At 37.8% G+C, this 23,334-nt stretch overlaps 1 protein-coding gene across 4 annotated transcripts in view; it reads left to right on the plus strand.

The window, feature by feature from the left end:
- ORC5 (origin recognition complex subunit 5) overlaps window positions 1–23,334 on the plus strand; it is a 66,654-nt gene that overhangs the window by 37,627 nt on the left and 5,693 nt on the right. For 3 of the 4 annotated variants that reach the window (XM_042018393.1, XM_042018394.1, XM_042018397.1), the window contains one exon: window positions 21,561–21,673. In XM_042018393.1, the coding sequence (XP_041874327.1) occupies window positions 21,561–21,673 (113 nt within the window). Of the gene's footprint in view, window positions 1–2,880; window positions 2,922–21,560; window positions 21,674–23,334 lie in introns of those variants that run through there. The other variant, XM_042018396.1, reaches the window with a different exon arrangement.

Here is a 23,334-nt window from a genome sequence, read left to right on the forward strand (position 1 = left end):
TTCCTGCCTGCTCACCTGTCATAAATGTTTCTTGAAACAGAATGTACATGAACTGTGGGAGCTTCATCATCCTATTGTGAACATACTAAAACATTCCACTATAAGAAATAGGATATACAGGCGGTACATCTATGTCTTCTGAAAAGTTCTGAATTCAGACTCTGGTTAGTAGTGAGTTTAAAAAAAAATAGGAGAGGTGGTAACTGGGATGTTTTTTGAAAGACATAGCTAGAGAATATGAAGATCCAGGTTGGTCTAGTTTAATAATTGAAGAATGCTGGATGTGTTGTTGACCATCTGTGACCTACATAAAATGAACAAGTGGGTGTTCCATGTTCTAGATATCTCGGCAAGAAATATGAAAGAGAACGTCAAAAGAGGAAATAATGAATCATATACATAAAAAACCCCTAGTGTAGTAGATACAGACAGTAAACAGATTGACTTAAGAGATTACCACACAGACATGAGAAGAAAACTGAAGATTGTTGTTATAAAATGATCTTTTCCAGCCTTTTTTATTTATTACTAGCATATGGCCTAGGAAGACTTTTTGCAACAGATATTTTCTAGTGTGGAATGGCCTCTAATGGATGTATGACACTGATGGTGTAGAGAAAAGCTTTTTAATAATTTGTGTGACTATAGTGCTTGTGAAAGATGCTAGGCTGACAGTCTAGAAGACTGGCAGTCTGAAGTAATCTGTTCTGATTCACTGAACAGGTATAGCAGAGGAATCAACGGCACAAAATCTCTGTATTGCTTTTTAATTGTACCCTGAAAAATCTACCTTTCATTTTGAGCTGACTGATTCTTAGTTAATAGTGACAGAGAGTTGTGTTCACCCTAGTACTAAGCTCTTACAAATCAGCTTTTGACATAGAGAAGCTTTCTGTTTAAATTAACAACTTCTGTCTAAGAACGTGATGGGCTTCCAGTAGAAGTAGTGAAGGGGGAAGGATGGCTAACAGGCAACACGTGGTGACTGGAGGTACTGCACAGTAGGCTGGTCTGCTGCTTGTCCTTGTTCTTGGCCTGCCTTTTTGCTTCCCTCCTAGATAAATCATTGAGACCTCGCTGGTTTTAACCTTGTAGTATGCAATTTGTGGGACTAGCCTGTGGAATGCTCTTTGGCCAGTTGATTTAACATGTTTTCTGTGTAGTTATGACCAGAACCAGACCATCTCTGGATGACTGGGAGAAATGAAAAGGTACAGGTGGAGATGTAGCATGACAGTATCTCCTTAGCAGGAAAGAAATCAAGTTTTATCCATGATTGGATTAACACTCAAACCAGTATCTTCTTCTCATCTCCCATATCAAAAATAGCCCAAATTTTAATTCTGCTCAGTGTCTAGAATTCCCTAGAGTGAGCCAGTCTCCAGTCCAATTTGCCATCTCCATCTGGCTCAGGTGAAACTTTTGTAACTACATTGTGCGTGGGCACAGGAGGTAACTCAGTGTGTTGGAGTGATGAGGAGGAAAGGTAGCAAACAAGATAGGGAGTCATCAATATGACAGGAGATAAACATAGGTACCTTAGATACTAAATAAAGTATTTTTTAGATACTAAAAAAGCAAATGCAAAGAAAAAAGGTTAATTATCTGTACTCCAAAAACCAAAGGTATTTCAGACTGATTGCCCAAAATAGATGGTGCCTAAAACCTGGAAAAAGACCCAAACATAAAAATAATGAGTAATATAAACAATTTATTAGGCACTTATATGCTATTTTTAATAAGCAGAAAGGCTGGCCTCTAGTGCAAGTAATTTTATTTTTTGTTTGACATGAACAGAGAAGTGATTTGAGTCAGATGTTTTATGAAAACAAACGAGAAAAAAACAAACAAAAACCTACACACATCAGTGAAAAGTCAAGATAAAGTGGTAAATTCAAGCTGGCATGCATAAGTGGATATAACCTTAAATAAAGCTGTTCAGAGAAAGGAAAATAATTGCAAAGTGGTAACACTTTAACGAAGATGTAAGCATGAAGACTGGCAAAAATTAAAGGCTAGAAGGGAATGACTTGTGAAGAAAGATTAAAGGAAATGAACACATGTAATTATTACTTATAGCTATCTGTGTGCTTGGTGATGTTCAGATGAAGAGAGATGATCCCTACACTAATTTGGCTAAATAACTACCAGGGGATGATGAAAATGTCTGAAGGTATTTATAGGCTTCAAGGGCCAAGAAAGGATTCATTTAGAAGAGTTCAAAAAAGGTCTAAGTGGGAGTAATGAAATAAGATGAGGGGAATCTTAGCTTTGGATACTATAAAAAACCCTTCTTTTGGAGATGCTGAAGTGTGTGATAGTCTCCCCTGAAGTTTTAGTGCAATGCCCCACTGCTTGAACTATTGCAAATGACAGTAGACAAAGGATTCAGATGTAAACTTAAAAGAAGGAAGAAGAACTTTGCATTGGCAGGAGGAGAGTGAAGATGACTTAATAGATATTTTCCATCTTTAATTTCTGTGGTCTCACATGGTATAAATTAACAAAATAAGACTCATGGTATACTAGGGAAACATAATTTATGTAAATTTGCCTTAGAATAGGCATTAACCTTGATCCTTACTTCAATTCTGCATTAAGCCTTGCCTTTGATACAGTAATCTTAATTAAAACCGAATATTTCATGATTTAACTCCCTCTGCCTCATGAGCAGAACAATACTCTTATCTGTGTTACCTATAAAAGTGCAATCCATATAGAGTATCTATTGCATCAGATGATAGGTTTGCTTAAGGTCATTTTCATATGAATAAAAGTACTGACAAAGAGCAGTTGAATTTGTTTAAAAATTATTAACTCTTATTTTACAACCAAATGTTAAAAAGCTAGTTAAATAATTTTTCATGCATGTTGACTTAGGAAATGTTGACCGAATAAATACCATATTCTTTTGGGGAAAAGGAAAAACCAACAGCCTGCATGAATGAGGAAAAAAAGTAAGTATTGGCAGATGTGATGTGTGTCAAGTGTGTCATCATGTAACTGTCAATCACTGGCATCTTCATAATACTTTTAACTGGATTAGGTTAGGTAGTAAGAGAAAAGCTGTTCATTTTGATGTTAAATCCTAATATGTTCTAAAAGAGGCAGGAATTTGAAATGGGCATGAAAGTGTGCCTATGTTTTCTTTAATTTTTGGAGGCATTTTTGTTGTTGATGTTGAGGGTTTTGTTGTTTGTTTGTTTTATGTTTGTTTTGCCATGATGTTAGAACAAATGGCTGTTCTGGAGAAATACTGGATTGCCCTGCGCTGCAGACACATGACCACGTGCACACACACGCAAGACACATCCTTAATATAGGGGCACTTTGTAGTTGTGGTCACTGACACAGTACAGGCATCTTCAGGTTGCTCACTGCTTATAAATGGAGACATCAGTAGAGTGACATTTTCCATCTTGAAAAGATGTGCAGGTGTTGTCTTACTTTGTAATAATCTACCAGAAAAAGTTCAAGGAAAGAGGATGTAATATCAAGTGATGACACTTAATAAATAATATATATATAAATATATAACTTAGTCCTAAAACGTAGAAGACAAGCAAACCTTTGAGTATCCATCTGTATTGAAAAAGGCCATCTTTTTCTGAAATTCTTTAGTTTTGTTTTTTTTTTTCTTTTTAATTTAAGTTGTCAGACTAAATACTTTGGATAAAAAAGCAGCTGTGATAAATCTTGATATCTGGACTGCTTCTTTACTAAGTAGCTAACTTTAGTGATAATTTCATATGTGTCACTGGAATCTTTGGTTGTGTCAGATATTTAGTGGATCCAATGTAAGTCATCAATCTTTTTCTTCCAAATATAAGTCTAACCACTTGGTTAAATAATATTTGCCAGTCACTTTCATCAGGATTTGAGATATTTTTCCCTCATTGTTCCAGCTTTTTCTTTGTTGGCTCTACATATCAAGTTGCAGCTGTGGTACATTGGATATCCATAGACATTACATATATACTGATATCTTTACTTCCCATTCAGAGCACAAGAAACATACCAGTGTGTATTTGTTGAGAATAATTGTCATATAAATGAAGCGATAGTGTATTTTTGGGCACAGCTGCCTTCTTATCAGTTCATTACCTTATTGGATTCAACACTTACAGAGAACGCAGGGAACAAATTTGTAAAGTTGAATATATTTATTTGTTGGAGGAAAAAAATAGAAAGTGAATAGTTGTTAATATCATATTACATTTCTAGTTCTCCCATTAGATCTTTATAGGAGAATGTAACAGCTGATCACACTGAAGAAAATGAAACTCTGGTTTTGTAGGACCATTTCCCTGCTTTTTGCCTGTGTCATCTGTGGCATTCTCAAGTGCAGCTTTCAATAGCCACAAAGAGCACACAAGTTGTGGGTGCTGTGTGGGTCCCTAGCACCAGAGGATGTCATGCAGCTGGTTCCAGGGAGCCCAAAGGGTTAAATGCAGTTAAGCTTTTCCCCAGCTTTCTGGGAACCTGGCAGTGGCTTTCTTTCAGTTACTTTGTAATGGGAGGAACAATACCTGAATTCAGCCTTGGGTTGTGTTGGAGAGGGGGAAGGATTCAGGTTATAGTGTCAGAGGCTGCAGTTGCACTCGGGCAGTACCAGCAAGTGCTTCACCCTCTGGCTGAAAAAAGTGGAATGTTAACAAGGCAAGTCTCAGATAAGACCATATGTATGTAGGGTTTTGTTGTTATTTAATCCATTTCTCTCTGCTTGTGGTTTTCTTTTTAGCTAAATTAATCATGCTGTTTTGAATAGGCTGCATTCTGCCACTGGGAACTGTAACTCAGGCTCTGGCTGGTGATGAGCCAGCCTAAAAGCAGGGAGACACAGTTTTTTGTGGTTTGCACTCAGGCAGAAGTTAAAGAGTCTTGTCACTTGGAAGAAAATAAGCATTTAGAAACTGAAACTTGAATCCTGAGCCTAGATAATGACGATGAAAAATAATCTCCAAAAATTCTTACAGTGAGGTATCATTTTATTAGTCAACTGAATGGAAATTATGTTTCTGGATTAATGGTTAACAGTTTATTTGTGAAGGAAGTGGTCCTGAATATGTTTATAGCTATTGACTGTATTTCATCTGTGATTTCTTCAATGAGCTACTGTTACTAAAAACCACCAAGATGGTTTGGTCAGAGGAGGCTGCATGGGAATCTCATGATTGTTTCAATTTTCTGATTTCTTTTAAAGAAGGATTTGGGTTATATCTTGAAAAACAAGACAAACACAAAACAAAAAAAATATCCCACCAAGAAACCAACTTGTCATAAAGGATAAACATATTGGTGCTTGGTTACTGAATTATACATTTGTCCACATCCAAACATTGTTTTGGCTGGAGCAGGTAAGTGCAGCAGGAGTTGTTGAGGAGACCTCTGTTGAGGCTGCCCCACCCAGGTGCTCAATATGTTTGAATGTGATGATCTTTAGGACCTAACCAAGACCCAGGCACACAGGGTGTGGAGCATCTTAGGCTGAGAAGTGGGAAGCAGGAGGAGCAGGAGGCGTGTAGGGGATAAGGAGATGTAACGAGCCACAGGAAGGAGTTGCTGCTCTATTCCAAGGCAATAGGCACAAACTGAAACACAGGAGGAATGGCAGGAAATACTTTCTTACTGTGAGGGTGATGTCAGTGCTGGCACAGGTTGCCCAGAATGGTGGTGAAATCTCCATCCTCAGAGATACTCAAAAGCTATCTGGACATGGTTCTGGGCAGCCTGGTCAAGATGGCCCTGCTTGAGAAAGAGGTTGGACTAGATGACCTCCAGAGATTCCTGCCACCTCAACCATTCTGTGATTCTGAGTTGTGAGGGAGATGGAAAAACTGAGGTTGTAAGGGACATGAACAGAGGGTGTTTGAGATTTTTGCATTGGGACAGGCTTATGAATAGAAATCTTTCTCACAAAAAAATTTCATATTTTAGTCTATTAAAGATTTTATCACATATGTTTAATTAAGCTCACATTCTTAAAACTTTTGTACACAAAACTACTGAACTTTTGTATGCCAAAATTTAAGCTTTTTAATAAAGCAAGATTCAAGGAAAGCTCTGAGGAGAGTTTCTGGCCAGATAGACTGCTAAGTCAGATACTGTTCCAATTGATAATGTGTAGGAGCTTGGGTGGGTCGGACGGTCGGGACGGACGGAGACGAGACATCTCTGAAGTCAGATCTTGGAACATGCGGTTTATTGCAAAGGACGTGGGTATAGGGGCACTGCTTAGAGCTGCCAGCCGCAGCTCGGAGCAGGCCCAAGAGAGCAAGAGTGTAAAAGTAAGAGCAAGTAGGTAAGAGTGGAGTAAGAGTGAGTGAAGAGGAGGTAAGTAAGAGAGTAAGGGGGTAAGGGAGTAAGTAGAGTGGTCGAGAAGTCCTCATTACAATACAATAAATGATCTTCTGTACTGAATATTCTAATTTTCACTAACCAATCTAATACAAGATACAAATCCTATAGCATTTACATACAGCCTATAAGAATTGTTATATTACCATAGAGTGTTACATCTTAACTCCTAAAAACTACTCTTTGGACCCCTTCTGCTGAGCTAGTAGGGTCTGCTCTGACCCTTGGACCTGCCTGCAAGCAGAGGGTATTGTTCAATCAAAAGGGGATTACCTTCAGTCGGCCATACCATTGTTTTCCAGTTGTTCAGTAACTAAGACTTGGTATCTCAAAGGTGGCCTTCATTTTGATGTCGCTTATAGTTTTTGTATTCCCAAAATCTTTTGTCAGGCAATCATATTTATAAGGCTTTCCTGTTTCATCTTCCCCAACAATAATGTATATTTTTTTGTAACATGCTGTTGCTTTTATGAATTTGTTGTCCAGTTACAAGGCCTTCAGAACACACCATTACAGAAAAATGCTTTAGCAATGTTTCTGCTTCTGATGGCTTTAGTTTTTTATGAAGTACTAACTTTATCATGCAGTTCAGGCAAAAAGTGTGATTTGAGGATCCAGTACCGCAATGGTCATTATTAATTTGAAATACAACAAGCTTTAAATAAAACTTCTCATTTAGCATGTGGCCTAGGCTTTCCTGTGAGCAGCTAGCTAACCAATTCATATACAGATAGAATATGCAGCAGCATGACGGCTTGTATTAGGTGAATTTATCCTAATTGTTTAGTGTCTTGTTAAATACTTTATATGTCCAGCTAATTCCCAAATGGTCACTTACTTTTTCTTCTTGAACAAAAACAAACAAAAAATGTCTCCACTGCATCTGTATGATTTATACTTGAACTGGAAAAAAAAAGGTTTCCATACAAAAACTACTGGCAAATGCAAAATCTACATTATCATAAAAGGAAACATTATTTATATCACTTCTACAGTTGCAAGAGTCTTGGGATGTAACTGTTCAACTGCTGTATGGGAAACATGCATCTCTAGTGGTATTTGGTTTAGGAACTGAAATGGTACTGATTGTTGATGGCTTTAGGGGAAGGGAGAAGGCACCTAAGAGTAGCTTTTTTTATACGGAATTGTAAGTTTTAGTAGTTCAGCTACTGGAATTATATTTTTATTTTCTGTAAGAGCTTCATAGGGAGGTATTAAATATACTTGGTACTATAAGTGTGTGTGTATTTATGAGGGACATACCATTACAGCCTATGTTCCAGAAAGAGTTCTCTACGAGGATATGTTACCTTTGGATGATTTGGAGAGTTCCAGTTCCATGAAGAAGACAACTTAGTGATTTAAGATTTTGCACAGCCTGTATTGTGTGTGTGCATTAATGTGTATACGCATAAATTTTTTCTAGGACCTGAAGATATCTTCTAATAGATAGTCAAAATTAGCTGCATTCCTTGTTGCTGAAGTTGGTTGAGTGTAGTTTTTTTTCTATTCTTAAACTCTCTAACTTGTTTAGGACTGTAAATAAAAAAAAAGTGAGGAAGGTGGTGACAAATAAGATTGTCTTTCTAAACAGCACTTCTAAGTCACTTCTTTAAAGTGATCTTTTAAAAACATGAATTTTATGCATCCCAAATGCATCTTCCAACTGTGAACACTAGATTAAATTCGTTCTTTAACGAATTTCATATGAGAGGCAGATGCACTGCAAATGAAGTAAAAAGATCAAAACTGGAGGTAAAATAAGAATAATTTATCCAACTAATGTATATATGTGATTAGTTTTATCTCATAGGCTGCAGGATAATACTGTTATTTTTTGTAAAATAAGAGTTTTGTGGAAATCCTTGCCTACTTTCCTAAGAATGTGATTTTCTTGACAGAATCACATAAATGTTTTTTGATATTTCTAAGTATCTACATGGTATTTTATTTCTGAGAAAACTGAGTTTTGTATAATACATATTCACTCTTTGAAAAACCTCCCCCACTGCTTCTAAAATGTCAAAGCTGAGCACAGGGATTTAGCCATAGAAGTTCTATTGAGATTAATTGGATTTGTATGGCTAAATCCATGCAGTTCTTCTGAAAATATTGCTGTCCCTTGTATATGAAATATAACTATATGTTTACAAGTACAATATCACAGGAAATATTTGGACAGAACAGTAAAATCAGGTTTAATTTATGTATGGAGATGAATAACTTTTGGTTTTTCTATAAACTAAGGGTTCCTGTTTAAGTATACTGAGTGAATACTAAGCATGTGCTGTGCTTGCCTTAGGGCTTCATTTTTTTTAAATGCGTGAAGCATTTACATAGGAGTCTTCTGTACTTCACTCAGGAGGGGGAAGAGCATTTCTGATTCATTAATCCCTTTTTCTTTTCCTAAGTAACTGGGTCCTTCACATCATGCACTCAAGAGATGTAAAATATACAAAGAAGTGGGAGGGACAGGCAAAATGATGCCTGGCTTGCTATAATGTATAAATTCAAAATCTATTTTTCTTTGCAAGAAGAAAAATAGTGAGGGGAAAAATGGGCAGCATTAAATTTACTGCATGTGCTTGCATGATATGCAGGTTTGGGATAATTATTTTCTCTCTTGTTCAATAAAGTGAGTTGTTACCATGGTAACATTTATATTGCACGATTTCTCTGTTACAAAATAAATGAGAACAGTTTTAGAGTCAGAAAAGTCTTTGTATGGAACCTTTTTCTTTTCTCTGTTTTTAAGTGCAGAATTGTGTCTTAAAATTTTCTTGAGATGACAAAGTTTTGATGCACTTTCCAGATAAAATTAGTCAGCTTTTAACAGCACATAGTGCTTCTGCAGGACAAGATGTGCAAGATCTGGTTGTAAAATTGAACGCAGCCGTTAGGTGGGTGCAGACTGTCTGGCAGCTCAGAGGAATGGTCTGTGTGTCCTGAGCCAATAACCAGCTCCTGACAGTAACACCTTGCCTGTGTTACTGTGTCACCTTGGACAAGATGTGTTGAGAACTTCTTAAAAAGCAGGTCTGAGTCTTCGGTGGCAGAGGGACAGGCGCCCAGGGTGTGTGTTTAGAACCAGAGCATACCCTACACAATATTTTGGTCTCTGCTGCTTGAGCTTCTCTTACTGAGGAGTAGCAGACTTACAGCAACACTTTCTGACCAGCTGGTTCTTTGATAGGTGTTCTTTTTAACATTTATTGACTGCAATGCAGGTTCTGCAATGGACATTTTAAAATATCCTTGAGCAATACTTCTGTTTCTGCTTACTGAAGAGGTTCCAGAAAATAACCATGGGAGCTACATGCCCGTTATGTAAAGCTTGTGTGAAAGGCTTCCAAGAGGTGGGAAAATGTTCAGATATAACAGTTGATTGGAATGACAGGTAGCTTTTCATCAGGCCCTAATAGTGTCTTTGCCAGTCATAACTGCTTCTCTTTGTTCAGTTTTGTTTTTCTCCTGCGTTTTCTCACTACAGTAGGCATTTTAGTATGAGGTGACTTTTTAATCTGTTGAGATCAAAAGACTTCATTGCTTGCTTGATTCTGTCCTGTTTTTTCACACCTTTCTATTGATCTCTTGTATGGGTTTTTCAGTTTGGTGATCAGTATAGTACTTTTGGGGGATTAACCTATTTTAAAGTGATTTAATTTTAATGTTCAAAACTTCCAGATTTATAATTACTGAATATTACTGAGAAATCTTGACACAATGATTATTCACAAAATAGAGTGGCTATCACAACTATCAGCTGCAAAAAGAAATAAGTTTGTTAGTCATGGAAGCATGAGAAATTGTTCCTTGACTACACTATGTTCCACTGAAACTAAAATAGGATGCCTTGTGGAGGTTCTTTAATGCTTTTTGAATCATGGAATCATTAAGCTTGGAAAAGACCTCCAAGCTCATCAAGTCCAAGCTTTGACTGAACACCACCATGACAACTAAATTATAGCACTAAGTGTCTTGTCCAGTGATTTCTTGAGCACTTCCAGGGATGGTGACTCAAACACCTCCCTGGGCAGCCTGATGCCTGACCACCTTTTCAGTGAAGACGTTCTTCTTGATGTCCAACCTCAACCTTCCCTGGTGCAACATAAGGCCGTTTCCCCTTGTCCTCTCACTGTTTGCCTGGGACAAGAGGCCAGTCCCCACCTGGCTTCAAACTCCTTTCAGGCAGCTGTAGAGGGTGATAAGGTCCCCGCTGAGACTCAGGAGCCGGGAACGTGGCTGCACTCTCCTGCGTGTCCTGCCTACAGGAAATGATGCATAAACTGCCCCTCCACATCCTTCTGCTGTGCCCCATCCTGTCTGTCCTGCTTGCCCACCCTTTTCACTGTGCTCCTGGTCACTCGTGCTCCCTAGAGCTCTTCCAGTCTCCCTCAGGTGCTCTGGCATCACCCTCCCCATGTCAGCCTCCCTCACAAGAGCTGCCAGGTCCTGCTGGATCTTTCTGCTCACTGTTGGGTTTCACTGACTCTGGGAAGCCCCTGCTGAGCTCCTTGGAGTGCTTTGCCCCAGAAGTTACTGTAACCACCACTGCTGTCACCACATGCCTTCCCGACTCCACTCCTGAAAGACATGGAAAATGCCTTGTGCAGCACATTTTGACTCTGCCCCATAAATGATTTGCAATGATGTAGGAGCTGGTATAGTCGATGTTTGCTAACTAGACAAATTTTAAGACAATGTATATATAGCAAGATGTTTTTAGGACTCTGTGGAGTGGTTGTGACTTTGAATGTTTCTGTCCATCTAAATAGCAGAATTATCCTTGAATGCTATGAAGGCAGGAGAGATACTGACTACATACTGTTAGTAAGAAATGCTTCCCTTTAGCAGGTATTTGCTTCCCACATATCCTTTGTCTAATCCATTGACCAGCCTTGTTGATGGGTGTGGCAGCATACTGGTTCACTAGTTCATTGGTTGCTGTAGTTAGCTGTAAGGTTTTTACCCAACTTAATGTGCTTGCCAAATAAGAGTGTGAGAAACTATTTTCCAGGTTAGAAAAGCTAAGTGCTACATGGCATAACTAGCAGAATTTCACAGTTGCCTTAAAGGGTGATGGAAACTGCATAAAAAACAAGTGTTGTGTTAGAAGAACACAGTTTTTTGATTTACAGTTAATTGCTGACAGATGATGTATCATGCTGACAGATGATATTTCATGCTTTTTATCTGATAAAACCAAGTATAACTGAATAAGAGATGAAAAACTGGTAGTTATGACCGCTTTGTAGGATATCTATGCAAGGGATATAAGGATATTTATAGGTATCTTTTGAAGTTGCATCTAACATATTTAATGGGTCATTGAACCTAGATTTTTAATATTTTATGACTTTTCAATTCATGGTTGGCTGAAAACTTTGCTTTCTCTAGAAATGGATGTTATAAATTTATAGCTTCTATTGTAGCATATCTAAACTTATACATTTCTTTAATGAAAACAACACTTCTCACTGTAGATTACAACCATCACCTTGTGCTGTTGCAGTGGGGCTTGTTTTATTTGTTATCAAGCATCTAGAGGAATTCCTGAGTGACAGTCTTCATCTTGGTCTTTCCCTTCCTTCTGGTGGGAACCAAATGCTGTAGATTTACTGATGAAGAATATAATATTCTCCATGAGGCTATTTGCTTTCCTGGCAAGCTCAGAGAGGGAAGATTCCAGATGTTCCCATTTCCTACGACTTTGCAGAGTCCTCTGTTCCCTTGTGCTGCGTGGTGACAGTCGGCCAACCTGGAACTTGCATTCAGCCTTGGTGTTTTGTCTGCTCTCCTTAAGGGTACCTGTAAACAAAGGTGCAGGAATGTGTTGAACTTAAATGTCCTGATTTTGTTAGGTAAGTGTTCCAAACAGAAGTGTAACAGTTTGTCGCAGTTGCTGTTGTACAAGAACTTTGTAGCTGTTGGTTTATCCGACATGACTTACCAAAATCAAATTCTAATTGCTGTCTTAGATGAAAGTAAATCAGGTGTTTGAGGATTTTTTTCTTTTCCTCTGTTTGATGGCATAAAACCTAGTATTACTCACTCTCATATATTGCTGAGAGCTAGGCAGTTTTGTTGCTTCTAATCTCTTGGTGTGCAGCCTTATAATAAATTTCTCTTCCAATGTGTTGATGAGTGCAGTAACTACACAAATCAGCAATGTTTTTTAGCTCCAGTTTGACATTACAAGAGGAGCATGAAATGTCATGTTTCAACAGGTCAGATCCCCATGTATGAACAATTTTATACCTAATTACCAAAGTTGCTGAAGTTAAGAACACTAGGATCCAGTATGTTGGGAAATTTTTCTTGCTTACAATTTTATTACATACTTCCCTAAGCATCCTTTGCTGGTCTTTTCAAGAGACAGCAGATTGAGCCAGGGAGGATCTTTATTTTGTACCCATATGATATGCTTACACACTTAAGTGATTGATACAAGTTGTTTCTATTTTGGTTTTGTTACTATTTATTCCTATTATAGAACCTCTGCGTCCTGTGAGTAGTTGAGAAGCAGCATGCTGCTGTGGAGGGTCTCTAAAAATCTGTTTTAACAGTCTCAAGATTTAAAATCAATGCATTTTTAAATTGTTATTTTTCAGAGCAGACTCCCATTTGGGACTACAGTGTATTTTACTATTTTTCTATTCTTGTGGTTGAAATGCCTGAGTTCTGTATTCCAGAAGTATTTGGGTCAAATATTCCTGGAGTGGTTATTTTAATTAAAGAATTCTTAGTGTCTTGTTTCTTTATACAATATTTGGATCAATACTCTTTAAACACTTAATTATCATAATCATCCAAAAATATACTGTAGTTAAGACACGTTGAATATCTTTTTTTTTCTTGGAGAAAGCAAGGTAGTTTAGACTTAGGAGACAACATCTGATTCTGAGCAATCTCTTTTAATTTCATTATTTCTGCTCTTGCCAAATACAAAATTTTTATCCTCAGGACAGGTTTGAAATCCTAATTGCTTGAATTATTTTTTCATGCAAAACTGTGTTTACAAACAGAAATTCTTCATATAGCAGTAGAAGGCTGGTAACTGTGTACACAATTCTATAATTTACTGAAATAGCATTAAAAATTTAGGGGCCTTCTGTAAATACATCAAGTCCTATCAGTATCACAGGTACGGGGTAGTATTTCTAACATTACCGTTCTTCTGTTCTTAATAGAACTTGACTTACAATATCTAGAAATGTTGCCATTTGTGGGACAGATGTAATAAATGAAGGGGGGGGGGAAAAGGCAAAATTTTCTACATTTGGGGAATTAAAGTTATATGCTTGGTCAGCTGCATGCAGGTTTGCTTCTGGAAAACAGGCTTTGTGTTGCTTTCCTTATCTTGTAAAAAAGTCTGCTTGGAACCTGAGACTTCTGTTGCAAAAGTGAATGAAGGTATGGCAGAAGGATACTTCTATTGGCTATTGCCTGTGCCTTGAAAAATAGCCAGCCTTTTTCTGGTGTCCACTTTATGAAGCTATCTGACTTAAGTAATCAAATTAACTGTAAACATCGTTCCCCAAGTGTTCCTTTGACCATCTGTTACCATCTTCGATTTCTCAGATTTTGGAAGTAAGAGCTAGAAAAGGGAGTACTTTTGAATTAGCTGTCTGTAATTTGTATCTGTAGTCCTTCTACTTAGGAGTTATGTGTTTCCAGGTTGTTATGGAGTAAATTAGTTGTACACATCTCCAACAGATTGCAAATACATTCAGATCTTGGGTTTGAGTATCGTAAGTAACTCCTGTCATCACTTCCAGGGGTCTTAACAAAATTCTGAAAATATTTCCAAATAATCCTCAGGTACAGAAAATAATTTGATCCTTTCAGAAAATACCACATTAAGCAAATTTTTAGCATGCCTTTCATGCTGTTATGAAGTACTTTAATTGATCCTCAAAGTGAGGGAACTGACTCAGAAATACTGATTTATCCATGCATCACTCTGTAGAGTTTTTATACTTCTTTTTAAAGCTGATGAGCAGAGCGAGGCAAAGAGTGTTGTGGAACTGCCTTTTATTTTCCTTCTTATTAGGCAAATTGATTAACTCTTAAGTAAATGTGCTGAGAGGAAAAAAAAAAAAGGGCTTTTTCTTAATTTCTATATTGAATAAAAATAATGAAGAGAAAGCAAATTCATTAACACTTTGAAAGATTTCTTTAATAATATTTCCCAAATGAATAAATTATTGAACTGCTTTTAAAAAGTGATGTTACTGTAACAATGAGTGGGCAAGGCTAATCTGTGCAAATGCTTTTGAGATACTGTGAAGCTTTTCAGAAGATGGCGGGGGAAGCTGGATTTTCATCATGAGGGGTTTTCTGTTTTTAAAAAGACTGCAAAGTATGGGGAGAATACAGTAATTAGTAGTGAGAGAGCCCTTGCAGAGGCCCAAGAGAAGATTAAAAGGGGAAACTGTGGTAGGATGTAGAAGATGCAGATGATACACTTTATCTCTGATGAATGTATCATAACAGACACATTAAGTCAGACCAAAAGTGGGCTTACCCACTGTTTTACTTCTTAGACAGTAAATGTCTGACTACTTCTAAGTAATATCGAATGAGTAGGAAAAATTTAAGACCAGAAAGCAGCGGATAAGCATAGTCTGTATACATTACAGCTTCTTATTACCTGTGGCTTAAATGCTTGCCACGGAGATGATGTTCTTTGCATTCAGCATCCCATGGTTGTATTTGCTTCCATGAATGTACCCAGTACATTCCCAGTCTAAACTCCACAAAACTCTCTACCACTGCACTGAATTTTCAGAGGCAAAGTGTGTTACAGATTAACTACAACTTTGGATGAAGAATAGTTCCTTCTGGGTTTCTTGTTTGCTTTATATTTGGTTTCCTGAGATGATTCCTGGATCTTGATTCAGTGTCCCCATTTTAGAAAAACTGTGGTAGGTTTTGGTGGTTTTTAATAGCGCTTTTGGGAAGAGAAGATGTGAGGAGTAGAGGTAATGAGAAAGTACAGAGGAGATTTGAAAGGAAGCTGCACTGATGAGTCAAGATTTGCAGCTAATCAGAGTCACTAAACAAACCCTAGAAGACAGACTGCTAATTGAAGAGAAAGTATACTAAAATATGAATAGAACAAGGGTAGGAAGTGTCTTCTTGAAGTAGGAAAATACATTTGCTTCTCTTGAGATTGAAGAGAAAAGCCACGAGGGAAGCCAATTACAGGAGAATAGTCTAGAGATAAGGCAGCTTCTACTATGCAGAAAGGTGTTCTGTGGTTTGAAAGACAGGAGAGGGGGGTGGAGTGTTGCAGAAAGAGGAGGGGAAAAGGGAAAAAGCAAAATATGCACATTTATCCCTTGAGTAAGTGTGTGAAATTGGCAGTTTCTTCACATCATTTTGTGTAAATGGGTCACAAAAGGTAAGACCAAGTAGAATAAGGCAGAGGTGGTGAACAGTGATTATACAATGGAGAAAATATTGTGTGGGAATGGTTCTAACGACCTGTAGAGTAAAAACCAGAATTTTCTGATAAAATTTAATGTTACATGCCTTGGGCTTAGTAAACTTTTCTGTTCTGAAGAGATACAAGAAAAATCTTTGAGGTGGTGGGTAGGATACAAACTGAATGGGTTTAACAGCAAGAAATTCAAGGTCATGTACTTGAGAGTAAATAAGCATTTCTTCTGGATTGTCTTTTAGAGACTAAAGGAAGTTTTGTCCGTCTTGATGACTGAACCACTGATACGATGAAGCTTTGAAAAAGTGAATGGAGTCACTTGTTTAAATCTGTAAATCACATAGATTTGCCTTGAGTGAAATGAAATCAAGGTCCTGGAGACTCAACACAAAATAATGAAATAATACTTATGTGACAGAAACATAAAAAATCCCAAACTAATATGGGGCAAAGAAAGACATCAAATGCAAACATTCATAAAAGAAACTGCAAAGCAGGCTGGGTCACTGTGTTTTTGACCCATGGCATCCTGCACAGCCACCTACGTGTGTGTCACCAAAGGGAGGGGCACAGGGTGCTGTCTGTGGAGCAGCGCTGAGGCTGTGGCTGGGTCTGTTGGTGCCTCTGTTAATGTCAAAAACGTTTTGACTGTGTTCATAATGTAGTTTAAAAGTAGAGTTGGATTGCTTTAATATGAGATAAAGGTAAAATAACTAGCTGAAGCACTTAGTAATGAATGTTTTAACTGCAGGCTGGAAGGCTCTAAGTAGTCTGGAGGGGTGTGCCTCCTGTTGAATTTTTTTCATGCATTAAAAGCCTTGTACAAAACATAATTCAGTATCAAAACCTGATTGTTTTGTACAAGCATTCAGAAAAATGTTGATTTATTTTTAATAATTTTTATAAAAACAATTTTGATCAACTGCTCTCTTAAATATGTATTGTTGTAACGTTCTATGGTTATCTTTCTATATGAGCTTTTCAAACGAGGCTGACATATGAGCTTACTCTGGCTATAATTTTCATAGAAATAATTTTGAGCAGGTTTTTTTATGCTCACATAATTTGTACTAGGGTCATTGAATTTAACTCCAGGAGAGTATTGCACAGTCATTTTGACTGAAATGTATTTTGTAAATGGCATCGGGTGTTCCAAAGTGCCTTGTTGCATAGCAGAGGTTTTACCGTGTGCCCGAATGTGACTCCTGGCAGTGGTAGGTTTTGAGCAAGTGCACTGGCTTTGAGAGTCATGGGATGATGGTGCTGCAAAGCACCATTCATGTGATTGTGAAAGAATATAGTATCCTTGTCTGGTGGTGCTGAGCATGGAAAGTTCTTTGTTTCTTGATAGGTTTGACGTTCAAAATCTGTGTGTGACAGTAAGCCAGACTGAAGAGTTAATGTTACATCTTGGGCAAGATAATTGAATATTATAAACTGTGGAGATGAAAAAAACCACACAGATCATCTAGTATATTTCTGCCAGTTTGAAATGGTTCCTCCTTTCATTAATATTTTTCAGTCCAGTTTAAAATGCACACTTGGTGAGATTTCAATCATATCTCTGAGGAAACAGCTTCCTCCCCACCCCAAATAACCAGCATCATTTTCTCTGTTTAGTTTTATCCTATGGATTTGAGGTATGTCCCACACTTTGTCCAGACTCTTTCCTGTGATAGTCTGTCATTGCTTATCCAAACTAACCATGTGTTTCCCTGTGTCATGGGTTCTCATTCTGCTCATGTTTTATACCTCAGTGAATATTTCCTGGCTTCTAGTGGTGTCCTTGGGAAGAGCTCAGCCTTTCTCAGCAGACAGCCCTTGCTTCTGGAATCCTTCTCACTTCCACGCAGCCATGTGTTCACAAAGCCAGTCTTTGTGTCTGCTTGGGGAATTATGCAAGGCCCATCTGTTAGTCCAGGCTGATAGGAAAAAAGCTGCCTTGAAGGATGGCTCGTGGGTTGCTTATTTTTTCCAGAGGTTTCAATGTCTGTGTTTGACCAATGAATCTCCAGAAGTAGTCTGTGTGGTCATTTCCTTCTGGGAACAATTGTCTGCTGTGCTTTTATGATTATTTTCACCTTGGATCCAAGATTTCAGCAGCAGGTTTCTCACACAAATATATTTCAAAGCAAGTTCCATCATCATTTATTTTTAAACATACCAGTGAAACCTGTTTCTCTACATCTTTCAGATCAGTAAGGGGTTTTTTTTCAGATTTTCTTGTTATTCCTGTAGAAAATTTCATTTAATTATTAAATTTTGCTACTATTAAATCATCACCAATTTAAGTAATTTTACAAATAATTCTAGAATATTTCTTCCAACTGTAATTTCTTTTGTTCAAAAGATTCTCAATAAATGTTCTTTCTTCTATCACCCACACAGTTTTTCTGGCTTGTTTCTAGTCTGTTCATGCCAGATGTTTTCTTCTCAAGCTTTTGTGATAATGAAATGGAGCCACTGTACCCATGATATTTAAAAAAAAAAAAAAGTTAAATCTTTCAAAAGCAGTGGTGTATTTTTGGCTAAGAAGTACAATTAGTTTGGTATTGCATACATATTTTTCCCATCTGTGTTTCAAACTTTTGATGTGTCTTAATTTAAGAACATATTGCCTCCAAAGTTTACAACACCTGAACTTTTGAAGTAGTAATTGTTTTTCAGTGCTTAAGTTATAGGTGGCACCTAAAACTTAAAGAGTTAACAGGACAGGAACATTGGTGAATTTTATAATTTTGCTACAGATACAGCCTTAAACCCAGTTCATTCCATTATATTCTGCTTTACCTGGTGAATGCCTTAGGTGGGCACAGAGAGAGACTGTATGATTGCAATTTTATGCAAAATAGCTCAGCTTCAGAAACAGAGAACAAGTTAGGTTTGGAGATGATTTAACACCATACATGGCTTTTTCTTCCTTCTTCCTTTGCCCCCACCCCAGTTAGCTGTCAGACATTCAGCAGAGGTGCTCAAGCCTGTTGCGTCAGAAGGGATTTGGACCTTCTGTGTCACTTCTGAACCGTTTGGTGAAGACAGTCATCTTTTATTTATTTGGTCTAGGTTCAGCACAGAATATTAGAGGAGCTTAATAATTCCCCATCTACCACAGTTCAGTCTTTTCAAACAAAGCAATTTATTGCACAAAATAGGTGTCTTGTCCATTTCTGTGGCTGACTCAGCAGCAGAACCCTCCTGCTATATTGTATAAAGCAAGAAAAAATGAAGAAGTCTTTGCTTGGGGGTGACAGAATTCCCTTGCTGGTTTTGATTCTCCCTGAACCCACTGAAAAAGCTGTGCAAACAAAGCTCCAGGCTGCTGCCCCCTCAGCAGGCAGGCTTTTGGACTTATCCTTGGGAGATCTCTGGCTTTCTCCATATATAAGCTAGGCATCTGTAACTACTGCATGTTAAATTCTACTCCAAATACTAACAAGTTAGGTATTTTAGCTTCTAACATTTGGCTGTCTGTAGGAAAGCTGGCCCCTACTTAGTCCCCTTAGATATATGTTCTTTGTCTCTACTGAGCCTCTTTGGAGATAAGACTGTTTCTTGCCTACATGAGTTGAAAATGGCAGTTCTCTCTACAGCTGTCTTTTTAAGTGGTCTCAGGGTCAGGACTTGGTTGTTTCAGCACTTACTTCCCTGTGATGACATTTATTAAACTAAAGTATTGTGAAAGAAGTAAGTAAAAGGTTGCAGTTTCCTAAATAAGTTTGTTACTCTGATGATCAATAGTTTCATTTATCTTGTAATATTCTATATTGAGTCTTTAGAGTTAATGTCTTGAGTCAAGAACATTAATGAAACTTTGTGTCCACTCTGATGCTAGTTCAGATTTCTTGAGTCAGCCTGTAGTAAGGAGTTTTACATTGCTGACCTCATGTTACACACAGAGCATTTGGTGCTAGTCGGAAAAGAAAATGCAGTATTTGTTGAAGTATTGCTGGAGCATTTGTAATGCAGCAGCAAAGTCACTTTTACATCCCACATAAAACTGATATGGGTCCAGCTCCAAACTGTGCAGACGTTTTCTGTGGTCAAGAGAAACTTTAAGGAATGCTCCTGCTGTTCCTTCATTTGGTGATTTCTGAATGTGAGACCAGCTGTAAGTATGTAGTGCAGAAGTGATTTGCCAGTATTGATGCACCAGGTGCAATTGTTACAGCAGGTTCCATAATGCTTATTCACTGACTGAATATGGACTTTGTTGAATGAAGAAAGGAGAAAAATGTGCTTTCAAGCTCATGAGTATTTTAAGAATATAAAAACCTAACAAATTTGAGGTTTATCTCAGTCCAGTGATATGTGCAAAGTGATTAATGAACTGGAATTTGAGCCATTTGCCATATACGGAATTAAATTTTCTTAAATTTTGTCAATGCTAGAATTTGATAAATAATGTAATTTATATATCTGCATTAAGTAAATGGAATTTGTCTTTGGGACTATGTGTAGGCCAGCATTCCTTAGTCAAACTCCAAAGACTTTGCAGAATTATGGCATCCAAACTATTGTTGTCTCATGCCATATGAAAGAAAGTTAAGTGCAGGCTGTTAAAAAAATTGCCTCATTCTTGGGTACCATATTTTTTTCTATTCTCCACAGGTAGGCGTCATTTTTATATATTATATTATTCCTACCTCCTACAAGCACTGTCACAAATTGAAAACCAAGTGTACTTTCAGCAAAGAGCAGGGTTATTACTGAGTTAGGATTATTTTTTTAATTGATACTGGCAAGAACTTGCTGATGCTTTTTATAGAAATGTGCTTCCTTGAACATTTGAACTGTCACTTTTCTTTCCTGATACATTTATTCTTGAGAAATTCCTTACTGTCCTATTATCATTACTCAGAAGTAGGTCATGGCTGGCTGGCTCTTTGAAAATGAGACCTGTGGCCAGATACCAGTTTGTCACAGAATGTAGCCTCGTTGCCCTGCATTGTCAGTGGCATCTGTTGCAAAGGCCAGGGAAAAAAATTCTGCTTTTACCTCTTTCTTTCCGTGGTATCTGGGAGGAGATAAGGAGACAATGGAATCACTATGGTGTCTCTTCCTGAATCAGAATGTTTTCAGTGGTGACACCCCACGACTGCACTTCAGTGGTACTGCAGCCATCACTGGAAGAACAAAGACAGTGAAAAAGTATGCTGGTACGTTGCTATTTTGGTAAAATAATCAATGGCTCTGTCAAGACACTGTATGTGTGTTTGTAGGCAAATTTCTCTCAACTCAGGCCCTGCTCTTTTCAAGCATACAATCTTCCAGCCTTTTCTTTCCAACCTTCAAATTCTGTTTTATCTGGAGTAGAGTGATACATCCATCTGTTCAAAATGTGGTATGATCTGGCACAGGAATATCCAACTTTGAGTGGGAAAGTTCAAAAGGTGATCTTCAGGGATAAAGGCAAGAAAATCTTAGTCCTTCCTGATTATCAGGCAGAGATTTGGAAAATGCTTAACTCATGCCTATTATACCTGTTCCTCTGATAAAAACTGCAGGATAACTTTTGATAGGAAGGATGAAGGGTTTAGCCTGTGTCTCTTACTGCTACTGCTGAAAATGTAATGGCAAGATGTATGTACGTTCCTGGGTTTTCTAGCTGCAGAACTATGTGGAAGTGAACAATGAGCAAGTAGGAGTGACTTTCCAGAGAAAAATGGGAATTATGCCAAATGTAAAAAAAAAAAAATGCAAGAAATTGGCCACTTCTGTTCATGTTAACAAAAATTGCTAACATCACTCTTGTCCATAGATCACCTCTCTTGTGACACTGCAGCTGTTATCCATGGTTGGCCAGAATGACCAGCTTGATGGACCCCGATACAAATGTACTGTATCTCTGGACTTCATCAGAGCTATTGCCCGGTGAGCCTGTTAGAGTTCATTTACTATTGCATGTGCTGACTTGAAAGAGACTTCAAACCAAGTATTTGCTCAGTCTATAGCTCTTTGCACACCAGAATAGAAAACCTGTGGATGTTTCCTAAGAATGACTGAATAAGTCATGTTATTTATGAGAAATGTTGTACCCAAGGTAAGTATAGTCCATTCCTGTTTTGAAAAAGATTTATCTTACAGTGGCAGTATGTGTTACAGTAACATACTGTCTTTGTGCTTAATAAAGGTCAGGGGCTTCATGTGAAAATGGTGCTCTAAAATGTCAGTCCATTTCATTACCAAAAAGCACATTTATGGTATTTGAATCTGAAATTATGTTTGGTTCTTAACAGTGTTGTGCATGATATAAAAACTACATAGGTTATAAGAATTCTTGCACATAGACTATCTTGTGTGATCTGTGATTGATACAAGCTAATTCAGTGAGCGGGTGTAGGTATGTCAGCATCTTTGTTTATCCAGAGCCTTCAGTTGTGAAGTCTGAGAACAATTCCAGATCTATCAGGAGAGATGGCAATAATTTGCAGACAGAAATACATGCAATATAAAGGCAACAATCAGGCCTATGTCTTGTATTTTATCGAATGCCACCAGCATTACCTCATACCTGTTGCTGCTACCTTATTAGCAAGTCTTGGATAAACAGTCAATAACCAGAACAGAGCCCAGAAATGACGTGTATCAAAGAGGAGAAACGTTCTCAAGGCTGACTTTGCTCTGTAACGTGGGACTGTAGAGGAACCTGAGGTGTAGACTGTATTCCATAATCTCAGTGCACACGTTGCTCTCCTGAGCTAATAAGTGTCCAGTAGCCTTGTCAGTAAATGCAACAGATACACTAATTTCAATTTTCAGTTGAACAGGCCATAGAATGAAACTTTGGCTCAGGTCTGGCCAGACCACACTGCCAGGACCTCCACAGCTTTGCTATGTCAGTTTGCTGTTCCCAGCAGTAAAGTCACTTGTGAGTGATGCCCTGAAAAAGCTCCCCCTGGAACCAAGTACAGCAGACCATCTGCTCAGCAACATGGATCGTTGTGTATACAGTTATACATTGGATGTATCCTTGAATTGGGATACTTGAAATGACAGCCCTTGCAACTTTGACATCCTTAGAAGTTTCAATGATTCCATTAAAGTTGCTGGAAGGTAGAGACGGCCAGAAAACGGGATCAAAACTTGTGTTATGCAGCTCACGCTTACTGGAGAAAGTAGTTGTCAGAGACACTGTCGTTGCAAACCTCAGTGCATGGTATAGTGTTTTGGCTTGCTTTCCTTTAGGTCTGATGTGTGTGTATGTGTATATATATGTATGTATTTACACATACATGTATCCAAACTGATTTTTCCTACACATTATGAGGAAGAAAGTAGTTCTTTTTTTCTCCTCCTCCAAGTAGTTTGCAGGTGTTTATTTGCTGCCTAAATAGGGCTATTTAAATGACCTGATAGATTTTAAAGTTGGCCTGCTCTGCTTTTCTCCTGTTTCTCCTTTTTTTAAAATCTTGCTTTGTCCATTTGTTACAATTTTTATTAAAATACATTTTTCAGCCCACAGTATTTATTTAATCTTAAAGGAGGATGATCCGTAAAAAGACAAGGTTTCATGAACTCACAATAAATGAGCT

Source organism: Corvus kubaryi, unplaced genomic scaffold (assembly GCF_017639235.1).
Source record: "Corvus kubaryi isolate FWS band 111438036 unplaced genomic scaffold, C.kubaryi_AGA036_p1.0 137, whole genome shotgun sequence".
NCBI classification, from domain to species: domain Eukaryota; kingdom Metazoa; phylum Chordata; class Aves; order Passeriformes; family Corvidae; genus Corvus; species Corvus kubaryi.